This window comes from Argiope bruennichi, chromosome 5, assembly GCF_947563725.1.
Source record: "Argiope bruennichi chromosome 5, qqArgBrue1.1, whole genome shotgun sequence".
Lineage (NCBI taxonomy): Eukaryota > Metazoa > Arthropoda > Arachnida > Araneae > Araneidae > Argiope > Argiope bruennichi.
Window position 1 is genome coordinate 125,007,294 of NC_079155.1, and position 17,035 is coordinate 125,024,328.

The 17,035-nt window shown below is 26.5% G+C and overlaps 1 protein-coding gene across 1 annotated transcript in view; it reads left to right on the forward strand.

Annotated features, from left to right (window-relative positions):
- LOC129968451 (nicastrin-like) overlaps positions 1-16,943 on the forward strand; it is a 29,732-nt gene extending 12,789 nt beyond the window's left edge. Inside the window, exons 9-15 of the mRNA XM_056082319.1 lie at positions 772-996; positions 3,102-3,274; positions 4,945-5,098; positions 5,453-5,540; positions 9,246-9,403; positions 10,509-10,617; positions 15,543-16,943. Of these exons, the coding sequence (XP_055938294.1) occupies positions 772-996; positions 3,102-3,274; positions 4,945-5,098; positions 5,453-5,540; positions 9,246-9,403; positions 10,509-10,617; positions 15,543-15,748 (1,113 nt within the window). The 3' untranslated portion in view covers positions 15,749-16,943. The remainder of the gene's footprint in view (positions 1-771; positions 997-3,101; positions 3,275-4,944; positions 5,099-5,452; positions 5,541-9,245; positions 9,404-10,508; positions 10,618-15,542) is intronic.
- Positions 16,944-17,035: the final 92 nt, after the last annotated feature.

Sequence of the window (17,035 nt, forward strand, 5' to 3'; positions counted from 1 at the left end):
AAAAGCATGATTTTCTTTTACCAATACAGAAAGGCAGCAAACACTTGTCCAAATTCCTCGCCCTTTCCTCAAGTGTATCTGATTGAATATCCATGGCGTTATATTAGTAAAAGTGCTTGCTTATATGGGTTAGTGGCTTAGAGAGGTTTTCTAAGAAAATTGTAAGGATGCTCAACTGTACATTTGTTTAATAACTGTCAACTGCGCAAAGACCTCTTTTGTATATTAATTTCCTAAAAATCCGAGTTGTCATTGCAGTTTTTGAGGGGGTGGAGACTTTTTCTTATCTTTGGAAGTGAAATTTGGGCATTCCAGTATTCTGAGTTGTCTGAATTAAAATGACTTCAGGAATGAGAGCATTAAAATTCAATGAGATAAAGTGAAACTTGATTTATCTATAGGATCTCTTGATTTTAACTGCATTATTGGCAATTATGACATCAGAATTAAAAATCCAATATAAAATAGCATATAAATATTATAATTTTTCATTATAAAATTTTCAGCTTAACATATTTTCAGAGGCAAGCAAAGGTAGCCCCTTCTTAAAATAAATCAAAAAATTTAATCTTATGAATTTCTTTATATCCCTAAGTCATGTAAAAACATTTTTTTTTTTTACATTCATCTGCAATCTAAATTTTGTGGCATTTTACTGACTGTCTAATTCAGTTGCCTTTGACTTTGAGCACCATTTGATTTTTATAAATTTAATATCCTGTCTATTTTATTTTTGTGATGTAATATTTATACATTTTTTTTTCTTTCTAGGAAGCATTTGATTATATTGGTTCAAGTCGTGTAGTCTTTGATATGCAGAAAGGACTGTTTCCAGTTCGAATACTCGATGGAATTAAATATCAACCTTCTCTAATTAATTTAAATCACATATCACACTTTATTGAGCTCAGTCAGTTAGCTCCACCACAGATTCCAGCTTCACTTTTTTTGCATACTGATCCAGTATCTGCAAAAACTGCTGATGTATCTAAAAAGGTATCTCATAACTTCTTGTCAATATAAATAAAACTCAAAATTCATAAAAGATTTTGTACTTTGGAAATCTAAACTACTCAATAATTTTTTTGCTTGCAATTGTTATGTAGCATAAAGAAGATTTTGTGATTATTAATTAAATAATTAATTTTTTAAAAAATAAAATCTATGTTTTCCTGAATAGAAAAGGTTATTTTTAACTTCAATATTTTCTATCTATTGAATGAAATTATTACATGTATAGTAAGTACATCATGTAATTTGCTTTCAAATTGCCATTCTGTATGTGTTAAGTAGATTTTGTATCATTTAAAAAAATATTTATAACTTATGATAATTAAAATTCACTTGTTTTTAAAAATCGCTTGGAACTGATATTTTGATAATTTAAAAATTCTTTTAATGCAAATGATATTCTCTTTTTGATTATAATGGTTATTGTAATTATAAGAAAAATTTAACTACTACAAATTTTGATCACAATTATTGAACAGTAAGAAAAACTTTGTGATGGCAAATTATTTGATTTTTTTCATTATAGAAAGAAAATGGAAATATTTTCATCTTTTATGCTGCAGTATATCAGTTTTTAAGTAAAGAAAAATATATGTTATAAATTCTGAATTTGAAATTTTTAAAGAAATTTTTTATTATCAAATGCAAACAAGCATCTTTAGACTATCTGTTCTCAAGAAAGGTAATCAACATCAAATTATTGATGAATATTTTTCATTTTTAAAGAATTTGCGATGAGTTTTAAATTAGTTACTGTATGAAATAACAATTTTTAAGTAATCCATTATCTTTATTTATAAAGGAGAATTTGTGTGCTCTATAGGTTATGCCTTTAGATCTAGAACTTTTAAATTTCACTTCTATATAATTTGGAAATGTGAATGTGTACATTGGAGTGAGTTTTTTGGAATTTTAAATAGAATTTCAGTAAAAAAATTAGCAAAATTTTGACATTTTTTATTAATTGAAAAAGTAATATAGCATAAAGGTAAATTTCATGCCATTTAAAAAAAAAAAAAAAAAATTTTTATCTTTTTAATAATATAAATTTAGTTGTGCAAATTTTTCTTGAATTTTAACAACTTAATTTTTAATAATATATTTCATTGTTGTAATAAAATTTTAACCATCTCATCATGCTATATTGAATGCAGTACTGTGAAAAACAAGATAAAAATTAATTATGCATTACTTAAAATACTTTTTATAATAGCAGTATGAGGTCTGAAGGACCTCACTTCATTATGAAAATTTATTTAAGCAGAACAAGTGTAAGGCTGTTAAAATTGTGTAACCTTATTTTCTGTAGCATTGTGATGCCTAAAAATATTTAATACAATATATCATGTGCATGGAAGTTATTAATTAAAATTACACACCACTAATATTCCTAATGAACCAGCTGAACACCAAAAGTAGCTAGTTTAGAAAAAAATGTAAATATAATGCCATTTTATGTAAATCCTATTTCATTACAAAATTAAATAGTTTTTTTGGCTAGTTAATGTTAAGACATTTTTCTTTAGTTAATTTAACTTATTGTATTGCAAGACTTTTGATTTTTTTTGAGGGGATGGGGTAATGCATGTCCATGTTCCAGTCATCCTAACATATATTAGAATTTTTGTAATAAAAAAAAAAAAATGAAGGGAAAAATCATAGATTGTTGTAAATTTTCAGTTAACATATTTTTGATTGTTGTTTTTTAAAACTGGGAATTTTAAATGTTGTAAGGAAAAAATTTAACTGTTATCCATTAGTTTGATTGCAATCAAAATGCAACAAAGTGTATGCTAAATATCTTTTACTTACTTTTAAGACTAGGGATTTTGCATTTGTCTATCTGAGGGCAAGGAAATAATGTTTTCCACTAAAATTTATGTTTAGCAAATTGCTTCTGTTAAGCTAGTCAGAAATTACTGAAAATATTTGATAATTATTACAAGATTTTGAGAGTAATTGTTGAATTTTGTATGTGGACTTATTTCATCAGCTTCATATTTCCTTGATATGCTAAGTAAGCCTAGTACCTTGATATACTGAAAAATGTTATGTTACTACTTTAATTTGACTTTTATATAATTTTTTAGGTCACTGAATTAGTTGATATACTTAAATCTGAAGCTGAGGCTGTTGGATTAGATGTATCTGTGGCACCAAAAGATTTACCACTTCCTCCTGCTTCATTTCAAAGTTTTCTGAAACATGACAAATCCATTCCTGGAATTGTTATTGCTGATCATGACAAAGAATTTATTAATAAGTAAAAATTTCTCCCTTTTCACCATTTTAAAATTAAATAAAATAACTTAAATAAACTCATGTATTTCTGCATATTGGTGCTGTGCAGGCCAGACCATTTGACTTACAGATACCAAATCTGAATAGTTATACTTGGACGGTGGAAATGTGCACCTTGGAATCATTTTAAACAATTTATTAGTTTTTAATTAATAAAAAATTAAAATAATTTTAAATGGGTTGAAAATATAAAAAGTTGTCTTTTTAATGATACCAACTTAACAATATTGGAAGTTGTAGTTAAATTTTGGCAATATTATATATTAATTTAATTCCCAACAGTTGTTACTTTGAAGCTCAAACGGTTTTCATGGTTCCATCAAATATTTATTCTTGTTATTTGCTGCCATTGTTGAAAGCTTAAGAAGAGTGACTGTTTTAACTATCTGTATAGATTAATAAAAAAAGTGAAATTACAATAGTATAAAATTTCGATGATATGTGAATTGGATATTTAAATTTTTTTAGAGCTTTAGGATGTTATGGGATAGTCTCCATTAAAAAGATTCTTGTAGTTAATAAAAAGAACTTAAATTTTATTGCTCTGGAAAAGTTACAAAAATATCTTAGGTAAAATTGTAGTGAGAGCATTTTACGCCAAGATTTAGTGCAATTCTTTGCATCCAAAGCCTAATGTCATCAAAATGATCATAACAACTGCAACTGAGACAGCTTTCTTTCAAAACTATTAGAAAAGTATTTTTGGAATTTCATTTAAATAAAAATAGCAAAAGGTAATGCATGTGGATAACAATAACCTTTACTGAACTTTTAGAAAGATTGGTTTTCATTTTTCAAAGAACATGAAGGTTAATAATTTTGGTCTGACCTGCTCTGCGATGATGCTATAATATTATTAATAATAATAATATACTTTTCCATGACAACACTAATGTTGAGAAAATTTCATTTAATTTAAGAAGTTAACTAATTGCCAGTCACAATAAGTTTGATTTCAGTTTTTTAAATCCTAACATGATTTAAACTTTGCCTAGAACCTTTCTATGCAAAAAATTGTTCAAATTAGCGAGTTCCTTTGTGTATGGTTTCTAACAGTCATATTTTTAAGCATGTACATTAGAATCTATTATTAAAACATAATTTATAAACTAAATCTTTCATACAATCAAACAGGTATTCCAAAATTCCTGAGTTATATTTTTAAATCTTTTCATGCTAAATGTGTGGCTTTTATGTGCCATTACAGTTGGAAATGAAATTATGTTTTCTGTTTTATTTCATTTTTTATTGTTGAAATTAGTTTCTTCCTAATTTTGTAGTTTCTCTATGCTTTTTTCTCCTCGTTCTTTACTATAGTGAATAATAATTCAATCAGTTTTTCCATTTTTTTTTTTAGTTATCATATTTAAAATATTGTAATTTAAGTAAGATATTTGTAATTGAATCATGGATTTTCCTTATTTGCTTTATCATTCATTTCTTTTAGTGTACTTTTACAGTTAATTCTGAAAATCACTTTAATGGTGGATAGTAAAAATTATAATTATGGTGATTTTTTTTCCATATTATATTTACTGTGCACTGGGATTTATTTACTTTTCATATTGAACTCTCACTAACTCTTTAATTTCTGGTACTTAATTCTTTATTTATACATATATTTCTATTCAGATATTACAACAGTATATTTGACACAAGTGAAACTCTCAGTGTTACTCTTTTGACACAAGTTTTGACTAATATCTCAACTGCAGTTTCTGGAACATTATACCAACTTCTTACTAAAGAGAAATTGAATGAAACTTTAGATTCTACTGAAAATTTGGTAAGTGTGTAATGCAAGATGCATACATGTTGCTTAATTATTATGTTATAAAACAATATTTAAAGTATTTTGAGATATGATATATTTGTATGACCTTCTGCCCCTCTCCCCCCCAAAAAAAGTTACTATTAAAAAGCAGACTTCTAGATTCTTTAGAAATTTTTTAATTCATCAATTCTTTGTTTAAATTCTTTTGCCATTTTAACTATAAATCAGTAATTTGGCCATATTTTAGAAAGACATTTGCTAAATTATATGTCAAATTTTATTTAATGATTAAATTTTTATATAAACTAATGATCACTAAGGCTTTATGAGGCACTGTTTATTATTATTATTATTTTCCTGTTGCAGGTGTCAGGACTTTTAGAATGCTATTTGCAAAATGCTTCATGTCCCTTATTTAGACAAATAGCTGATCCTGATATGACAGAAAGACTTCGTAAGTTCTAGTGTTACATTTATATTCAGTTGCTTTTGAATAAGATATAAATAAACTATTCCATATTATTGTGTAAAATTATTATTTATAATAGAGGCATCGTAAAATAATAATTTTTTACGAAATAGATTGAATTAAGATATAGTTTACATAGTTTATTTTATATTTTTTATTTTTATTCAAAATATTATTAATCCAAAATTGTTTTATTTATTATTTATAATTCTTTGATAAACTCAGAAATATCTCTTTAGTTGTATTTTTAATTAATTTCTTATCTCTTTATAACTGTATTTTTTATTACTATTTTTGTATTCACTGTGGATACATTTATTCAATAGTGTGGAATATATATACCAAGGGAAATGATGAATTTCTTCATATTAAATTTGCTATTAACATATTAACTATAGTTGCTATTAATATAAATTTGCTATAACATAAACTATCTATTTAAACCCATTAGAAAATTATTTTTATCATATCTTTCAAGTTTATAGTGCATGACTTTTATTGTTGAGTAGTTCTATCCATGACTTTTATTTTTGAGTAGCAAATGTAAGCAACTCAAGAAATTACATAAGATTTGAACCATATTAGTAAAATACAATGTTGTTTCAGTAATATCTCCTTCATTGTAATGGTTAATAATTATTTGGTTTCCAAGGAATAAAATAAAACTTGAAATAATGTGTAAATTCCAAGTTGTCAATTTTATAAATCTGGAATTGATGAATCTGGATTGTATTATTCAATGGTGAAGAATGAATTGAAATTTGTTAATGAATTATAATCTACCCACCAGTTTCAAAATTGATTTTCTACCACCAGTAATCTACCCACCAGTTTCAAAATTCAATTTTATTTTCAGTTCTGTATTTCCTCTTTAATAGATATTTTTGAATGTTTTTATACATTTGTAGGAGATCTGATATTCTGTTTTCTACTTACTCTTGTTATGCTTACTTTTTAAAATTTTTGTTTGTTTGTTAGAATGGTATATTAAACACATTATAGAGAGATAAATTTCTGATTTCATTATTTCTGCTTTATGGACAATCTGGTAAATCAATAGTAAATTTGTTTTTGTGCATATATTAAAAAAAATATCACAGACCATCTTATCAAACCAATTTCATGTTAGCATATAATGCTTGTGGATTTTATAAAAATATCTTAATAAACAGAATTTTTCTTTCCTCTTCTTTTTCTTATTCCCCCCAATTTTCTTTGAAAGCATGTCATATTTCACCATTTTTGTGGATTTTTTCTCCTTGAATTTTTTTTGAAAACATTGAAGCTAATATATATATATATACACTGTATTTAAATAATTGTTTCACTTAATTATTTAGTATATCTATAAAATATAACATTTTTTTTTAGTCCTGAAATGACATCATTATTTCACAGAATTCTGACAGATACCTTTTCCTATCTAGATTATTCATATTCACAACAGTTTTCATTTTTTGACAAGACAAATTTGTTATAATGGATTTTCACTCAAGATCTAATAATATTATTATAAGTTATTATGGGACAGTTTTAAGTATGTATTCAGAATTATTTGAAAGACAGTGTTGTAACCCGATATGGGATTATTGTTAATACAGTGCCCGAAAAAATTATAAGGACACGCGAAAAATCACCAAATCTAGAAGCCTTGTTTACAGAATCGTATGCAAATTTTTGCAGCAAAAATAGAAGCAAAACTAAAATATTTTATGCGTAAAGTAATTAAAATTTTCAATTTTAAATCTGCTAAAATTTAAATTTTGATTTTTAAACCTAAATGAAACCAGAAAAAGGTATAAGGACATTGCTTTTTCTCCAGTAATTATTTAAAAATTTGCATATTTGAAAGCATAAAATGACAATTCCGAGTTAAAAGATTCATTTGGGAAAAAAATTTCCCACTCGGCAACTTTCTGTGTGAATTTTTAAACGATGCCCAAAGGGACTCAACTTTCTGACTCTGAAAAAGGAAAAATTGTTGCTTTTCGAGAATGTGGATTAAGTGGATGGAAAATTTAAAAAAGAATCAAGAGATCTAAAACGGTGGTTTATAATTTTCTGGGAGACCAGAAATTCTCACTCGTCGACAGAAAAGAATGATTGTAAGGAGAGCTTGCGAGAAAAGAGAAACCATAAATGAAGTTAGACAAAATTTGAGTTTACCATGCTCAACAAGGACTGTTCAAAATGTTTTGAGTAAACATCCTCAAGTTTCTTATGGGGAATTAGTGTCACGCCCCCTTCTTACAAATCATCATAAGAAAAGAAGAGTTTACTTTGCCAAAAAATACATTTCTTTTGGTCAAAAGTGGGCTGATGTAATTTTTTCGGATGAAAAAAAGTTCAATCTTGATGGTTTTCGTTATTTTTGGTATGATCTGCGAAAGACCAAGGAAGTGTTTTCCAGGCGTCAATATGGTGGTGGCTCGGTTATGGTATGGGGCGCTTTTGCGGCAAATGGAACCACTCCAATTGTATTTATCAACCGTAAAATGAATTCGGACAGGTATGTTGATATGTTAGGAGACAGTTTGTTACCTGAAGCGCCACTAATTACTTCAGGGGACTATATTTTTCATCAGGATAATGCTTCGATACACGTTTCTACGAGTGCAAAACTCTGGTTTGAAGCTAATTCTGTAAATTTACTTGATTGGCCGGCGAGAAGTCCCGATCTTAATCCAATCGAAAACTTATGGGGACTTCTAGCTCGAGAAGTTTATAAAAACGGCACACAGTATCAATGTACACAAGATCTTGTCGTCGCTATCAAAGACGCTTGGGAAAAAATATCTGTGGACATTTTAAAAGATCTTTCAGGATCTATGACCTCTCGGCTTATTCAAGTGATTGAAAAAAAAAGTAGTTTTCTTGATTATGGAAACATTTTTTAGGTATTTTACAACATGTCCTTATACTTTTTTCCGTATTTCCTTTAATGTTAAATTTTGTAAAATCAATATTTTGTAGCTAAATTATGTTTTTTATGTGGTATAAGTGTTATCACAAAATTATGCAGCAGAAGTAAGAAATATAAAAAGTTCATTTAGGTGAAATGGAAACAAAGCATATTTTCATGCAATTACATTAAGTCCTTATAGTTTTTTCGCACACTGTATATATCACTAAATCACTGAACGTGGGGGGGGGGGGGCAGAAATAAAAATATTAATGTTTTTTGGTGCCTTTTTATGGAATGAAGCAAATGTTACTTTTATGTTCGAGAAAATTTATTTTGTCTTTAATTATAAATTTATTAGTTAAAAAAAACCCCATTTTCTCAGTAAAAATTAGAAAATATCTAAGATAGTTCATATGTAAATCTATTTACAATTTGGATTTCATTTTCATGAATTGTGTAAAGAAATAGAATCTGTCTGTTTAATATCTAAAATTTGTTGATAAAAATGCTTTAATGATTTTGGCTGTTTTTGTTATTAGAATTTGATTTCTAATAAATTAATGCTTCTTACGTTGATAAAAAATGATAGAACATTTGTCTTAAATTTAGATAAATGCTTTAAGCTTTTTCAAAAATGAAATATCTTAACGTTAAATAATAAGTCCTCTGATTGTTTGAAATCACCAAACTATCAGCACATGATATTTTAGGTTTTAGCTGATTTTAACAAACATATTTTTAGAATTCATCACTTGCACAGGCACATATACATTAAAATGTTTTAGGTGTTGAACCCTATCCTTTGTATGTGAGCGTTGATAGTGGAGGACACACCAAAGCAAATCCCATTACTCTGTACACCAGATATTTATTGGCTTACTTGACTGGGCAACAAGAACAGGATCGGGACAGAAAAAATTGCACTGGCAGTGTTCAGAATCAGGTAATTATTTTTTTCATTTCAATTTCTTATTGAATCGGTTAATCATATAATTATGAATTTTTTTAAAAAATCTAATGCATTATTTATAATAAAATTTTATTATAAGCAATTTGCTTGCTATTAATATATATATATATTCTATTTTGAAAATTTTTCCTGTTTTTTTTTTTTAAAGTCAAGTCCTTTCTAACATCATTATTTATAATTTTAAAAAATATTATCTTATATTCTTTATGGAAGAAATCAATATCATACTGGAATATGGTGTAAGAATGAATTTCTGTAATAAGTAATTTTTGTTTAAATTGAACACAAATTTACTTGAAATTTTATATCCTTTCTTCTCTGTTTACACAACAGTAAAAGCTTTCATGTTCTTTTGATTTTTATTTTCAGTTGCTGCTAAAAATATGCATAGTATTAAAGAATCTCTCACTAATCTCTTCAACAATGAACAACCATTTTTTTTTAGTTTATTTATTGCATTTCAAAATAAGATATTTAATATTTATATATATAAAAAAGCTGATTAGCTAATTTGGCATACATTGTGATTTTGCATCCATGGAAATATATGGGCAATTCAGCTTTCATTATTTCATCATGACAACCAATTAAAATTATCTTAATTTTTCCATTAAATAAATAAATAAAAAAATAAGTTTGAAAAGAATTCAAGATTACAACAAAAGCCTCTTGTGTGCCTTAACTTTTTCATAAATTGTATTTAATAGCTATAACTTATATTAATCTCAGCACTTAATTATTTTCATTCAATATTTAAATTTTACCCTGAAAACTTATTTTTAAAGTAGAATGCATCATATTTTCAATGTTAAGAAAATAAATAATTTAGTTATCTGCTTTAAAATTAGTCCACATGAAAGTGGAAAAATCTATACCACCTTGCAAGTTTATATCTAATATTTTTATTTTTACTTATTAACTATGATTTTTTTTTTTAAAAAAAATTGCTAATATGTATAATTTTTATTAAACTATGAGAAAATTAATGTTAAATTTAAATTAATTCAAATGATAATTGTATTTATTATGTGAATTTTTAAATTTCATATCGATTTACAAAGGTTTTTTTAAAATATAGATTTATCATTATGATTGGATGGCTGGATCTGAAGAAAACACTACTGGAGTTTGCATTAAATCTACTGTTATGTATACTATTGCACAGTCTCCTGCATATGTACTTAATGGTAAACATTTTTACAATGTCATAATTTTATATAAATTTTAATTTAATTTAAATTATTTATCTCCTTATTTGATAGCACATTTAATTTTGGATATTAAGAGATGTGTATGTATGGCCAAAAAAATCAGTGTCCAAAATCTACATATGTAAGAAACACCTTCAAAACATACACAGTTTAAAAATCAATACAGTTAGAAGTTTTACTGTTCTGCTTCTTAGATAGATTCTGTATAAGGATTGCAATATCAGACCAAAAGTTCAATACCGGTATTTTTTAGATCTTAATACTGGGATACCTGTTTTAATACCAGTAGTAAAAATTTTAGAAAGAGAAAGAAAACACAGGTGTTTCTTTGTTTCATTTACCAGTTTTATTAGAGAGTGTAAATATCACAAAAAATAATTTATAACTTATAAATTATAACAGTATATAAAGAGCCACAAAAAAGTGTAAATATCACTATTCAGTCTGTGGTACTATTACAAATTTCGGAAATGTGATCTTAAAATACATAAATTGTACTGTCATTAAACCTGGAATATAATTTTGTGAAAAAATTACCAGCTGTCGAAAACGCTATTTCGGCACCTACGCTAGTTGGTGGTATTGTTAGCAATGCACAATATGTTTTTTCCAAGTATTTACCTTTGAATCCCTCATCTTCAAATAAATTGATTTCTTGGTGGATGGTTTTGGATATAGCTGATTTCTGTATTGTATTTTGATTCGTTGAAGTTTTTTTATTTATTGCTAATTCTAATTTTTGTTCAAGACACAATTCCTTTTCACTATCGACATTATTGTCATCATAATCTTCAATAACTGTACCAAATTGAATGTGGATAGGTTTGTGAGTGAAAAATTTTAAGAAAATTTACTATAAACTTGACCAGGTTGGAACTGGTTAGTCTCTTTTCTTCTTTTTCATTTTTAAAATCATTATAATTATGTAAATACCATAAGACATTTTCTATTTCGGTATGCTTTTCTTCTGTACAATTTTTCAATGTAATATATAATTCTCTATATATATAATGTGTAATATATACCGGTATTCACCTTTGACCTTAGATTCCCCCCATTAGATACTTTTTTGTTCATTTTTATGCGTATGTGAGTGTTGTGTTATTTCTGTCATCATTTTATTTTAACTCAAAATTTTTTATTGATATGTGTAGCCAAAAGTGATAAAAAAGCTTTCAGGAATGATATGAAGAAAATTTTACATAATATCATTAAATATTGCGACCAAGTAGCAGAAAATGGGGAATTTAAATATTCCTGAAAAGACTTAATAACATATAAAAAAGATCATTATTATTTTGTAAAAAAGTAATTACCAAATTTTAAGAACAGAAATTTTTAATTTATTCTTCATAATTTAATGTTTATGTCTCTTATATTAAATAATAAAAATTGATCGGAAATATTTTACTCTACATTAGTACCTTTTTCCTTCTGCATTACTATGTTTTATTATCTGTAATGTTTATGTCTCATAAAACTGCAAGTCTTCATTGTTAAATGTAAACATCTCCTCCTTTCATCTTTCCTCTCACCCCAATTTTGTCGAATTAAACACATCCTAACGCATGTGCAAAAGCACAGAGGGTTTAACAATCCATTGTCAAACAGTATTTTATCACTTCTCTCGATTGTATGATGGAACTTTGTATTCACAGTCTAATTAAATTCGCTCATTAGGGAGACATAAAATCGAAAATGTATACTATGTTGCTATGTTGGAGACATAAAATCGAAAATGTATACTATTTTGCTATGTTGGAGACATAAAAACAAAAATGTATACTATTTTGCTATGTTGGCGATCCCTGAACATATAGTGGAGACAATTTTAAAAATTTCTAGTAAATACCTAAAAAACGGTATTTAAACTTGTGAATACCAGTATTGCAATTCTTAATTCTATAATTATGCATAATTATTGGATAGACTGCATTTTTGATACAGTGTGCCGTTGGATTTTCATTAAAATAGACATTCATTAGCTTCTATAAGTCCATTAGTTTTATTTTACTAGCACCCTTTGGTGACCAGTTAGCTCTTTCAGATTATTAACATTTTAGCCTGTTAAAAGATTAATAATATAGAATGCATCTAAAAAAAATTTGCATGTTGTTATTAGGTAAGATTTAAAAATAGAAATTCAATTGAATCAGTTTACTGCCAATTAAAAAAAAAAATTTGCATGTTGTTATTAGGTAAGATTTAAAAATAGAAATTCAATTGAATCAGTTTACTGCCAATTAAAAAAAAAATACATATTATAAAATAAAAGTGGAAGTGAAAATTCTACTACAGAGTTAATGATTAGTAAAAACATGCAAGAATATTTTGTTGAATGAGTTTGGATTCCAATGTAGCATTTATAGACATTGCTACATATAGTGTATCCAATAGAATTAAAAATGTTACTAAAATAAGGAATAAATTATATGGAGATGAAATTGATATTATTAAAAAGGTAATATTTCAGGATTGCCACAACACTAGGAATACTGGGAAAGTATGGGGAATTTAAAAATCATTTAAGAAACAGGGAAATATAAAAATTTCCATAGAAAGCAAGAAAATATAAGGAATTTTAACTTCCTTAGTGTTTTTTTTTTAATCTATAAAATGCCTATCTCTGAACATTGCAAGAATTAAAGGTTGTAGCCACAGCGATAAAAACGAAACAACTGTGTAAAGTGGACACTCGCCCCTTTCCTAATCAATTCACTTTTTTTTTTTTTTTGTAGATCAGTCTAATTTTGATTTCAGAGACAGCTGTTCTCTATCCATGAGATTCTAGATTGCAACTAATTAGAAAGTGTAAAATTGCTGTAACTGCTTGAGAGAATAGAATAAATTTCTCTGGTGGGAATAGCAGCATTCAATTTGTGGAAGCATCTCGGGAGTATTTAGTCGCGCACATGCAAATTTATTGAATGGTTAGTTTATTATTTGAGAAATTGTGGGCTTATTCAGAGTAGATTAGAAAATATTTTTTTAAACCATAAGCTGCTCAAAATTCCGTATTTAATACAGATTGGATGGATAGAAAAAAAAAATCAATTTTGATTTTGCTGATTGGGCTGGAGGAGTTCCACAAAATCTGTTTGCTACATATTGCTCTCTTTGTAATAAGATAATAAGCTTAAGTAATATGAGAAAAAAGGCACTTGTTAGCCATGCTAAAAGAAAAAAGCATAGAAAATTTCGTGCCCATTAAAAAAAAAGTAATTATAGCTATTGGACTTTATCTAAGAAGAATGCAGGTGAAAGTGGATATGCCAAGCCCAAAAATGACAAATTTGATATCATAAAATAACTATTTATTTCAAGTACTATAATTTAGAGCTAAACTTTTATGGGCATTAAAAATTTATTACATCATATTCCTCCTTTAATAGTGTAAGGTGAAATAGGCAATAAATGTAATGTGCCACATTTTAGAAAAATACCAAATTAATTCTATTTTAAGATATGGATGTGAATCAACCAATAGAGTCTCTACAAGATATTAGAATTTCACTTGCTTTATGTTTTAAGAAGTTATATCAAGTTTGGACATACAGTTAATTTTACAACTTAGTGTCGATAGACCAAATGTAATTCAAAATTTTTAAAATATGGCAGAAAGGAACTTCCATACAGAAATGATTGTAAAATTTTAGATCTAGATACTTTTGAATTACACATAATCCATTGAATGTTTCATGAACATAAATCTATTAAATGGAAATTAGATATTCTAAGAGCAATGAATAGAATATTTAAAGATAGTTTAACTAGACATGCCAATTTCCTGAAAGTTGTGGTTCTTCCAAACTGTTAAAGTTTTGTATCCACTGGGTAAGAAATTCAGTGTTTGTGAAAGTTCTCTAGAAATTTTTGACAGCACAAAGAAATACATAAAATAAAATATTCAATATTTTTTCCTAGATCTCTTACAAATGATAAAATATAAATAGTTGACAGGATAAATTGATTCTGACTAAAATTAGCTTCTCTGATATTGCTAATATTCTTTAGTCATTTCTTAAAAATATTCAACCAACTGAATTAACGGTACCTTTTTTATATGAAAATCTTTTCATTTTTGTCAAGCATTTAATGAAAAACGTTATCAAAAGAAGTATAATCAAAAATATTCAACACTTATTTTTGTTAGATTTGATGATCCTAAAAGCAAAAGCTGAGAAAAAAAATACCAATATTGGAATAATGATTATAAGTTACTAGATTATTAGTGGGGCTACTAAAACTTGGGGGGGGGGAGGCTTTTTAAACAAAGTGTTTAATAAAAGCATGTCCAAAAAATTTTACTGTTTTAAAAATTGCATCTTAAAATAAATTATTTAAAAAAATGTGGATTTAAACAATCCATATTTATTAAACCCTTTTTTTCCCATTCATTATAACTATAGAATACTGTTATTCCTTTATAACTGGCATGAGTGCTATTCCTACATATCCTCTTATATTGTATATATGTACAGGGAAAACACAGGGAATTTTTTTTCCAGATTTCAGTAACAACCCTGTATTTTTAATCTTAAGATAATACAAAGACTATTTTAAAATCTTGTTTGAAACCTCTTTCTTGATTTCTTTTATATCACTTCTTATTGAATGTGCCTTTTGCTGACATGACAAATTACCTTCAGAAATTTTTAATATTTTGCAGATCTATTAATTAGTTAAGTGAAGTATTAGATTCAATACAGTTGTAAAAACGTTTAATTTATATAATGGTTTGTTAACATTTAACTGTTGCCATTTAACAAAAGGTAATAAGCACGATTTCTATGCCATGTTTATTAGATAGATAGATAAACAAACAAATTAATGATCTGTTTAACTTATCTTGTTATTAGAATTCTTGGTTACATGCTTAAAAGTTTTATTTTAAATTTTAGAATGGAAATCGACTGAATATTCTACTTGGACAGAAAGTGTATGGCTAGAAACAACAGCCCGCATATTTGTACAGCCTGGTAAAACTCAAGAAGCTCTCACTCTAGTCACTGGATTTGTGATATTTTTCCTGTCCATTGTTTCTGTTTATTTCATTAATGACCGAGCTTCTATTATTTTCAACACCCGACCTTTGGTTGGTTGCTAGGAATTTGCCACAAATCACATAGCTTTGGATGAATTTTGTGGAGAGAATGGTTCTGGTTACCCATCACCAGCAAACCTTTAAGCCACTACAATCTGTTGAATATGCTATAGTACCTTTGTCAGCATAGCAATGATGTGTAACATAAAATAATTTGTGTGTGTATGTATATGTGTTTGTGCATTTTTAATTGATATCTCAAACAATGCTACAAGTACTTATTCAAATTATCTCATTTTATTTTTACAAACTAATGTTTTTATTTTAAAGTTAACACTGCAATTTAATTATTATTAATCATATTTTTACCCCCTCATTAATCTTCCTTGTATATTCAGTAGTATTTATAAAATTATATTAATGATATGTGTAATAAAAATTAGAAATTAATCCAAGCTGTAAATAAAATTGCATTTTTCATTTATTACAATTTTATGTAAATTTTTTAACTAATGCTATTGCAATTATAACAACAAAAATTAACTACATGTGGCAATTATTTAATATTTTTAGATTTTTTGGTCAGTATTGATCATTTACATTTTACCTTACATGATTTGGTTAATTTTTATTTGCATTTAAAAAAGAGAACTGTATTCAAATTATTTTTTTATTTATTCTTTTTCTGAAATTTTATAGATGTAATAGTTAAAATAAATTAAATGCTGGCATTTTGTTTTATATTATTTATGTGTAGAAAATTTTTCTTAAACATACTTTAATTTCATAAAATCTGGTATCTTAAACATTATTTAAGACTGCATTTCTTTTACAGTGTTATTATGAATCGTTAATTAGCTCTTGGAAACAAAGCTTATTGATTGATTGCATATTATCATAAAATTATCATTTAGTACTTCAGTATAATTTATTCTCACACAACTTTTATCTTAGTATGAAGTACAGAGGTACTGGCATTTATACTGGTTGATTAGTGCATCTGTGGCAAAGAAAAAGTACTTTTACAGAACATTTATTTTATATGTAACTATCAAAAGTAACTATAAAAAAATCGTCTGTGATAGTACATCGTGTATTCGTCCTAAAGCTTTGTGATTTGTGGGTTGGGAAGTATATGTAAATTTTGATTCATTTTTATTTCAAATAGTTTATAAACTTTACCCTTCACCTGTAATTTATTGTCATGATGAATTTGTAATCACATTTGTTTTATAAACTCCTTTTTTTTTAAATTTCATTTTGTGTTATCATTCTTATTCTGTAGCTTCACAGTTGTTTCTCCATTTTCTAAATTGATTCACTCTTAACAGTAAGTAATATTTAATTTCA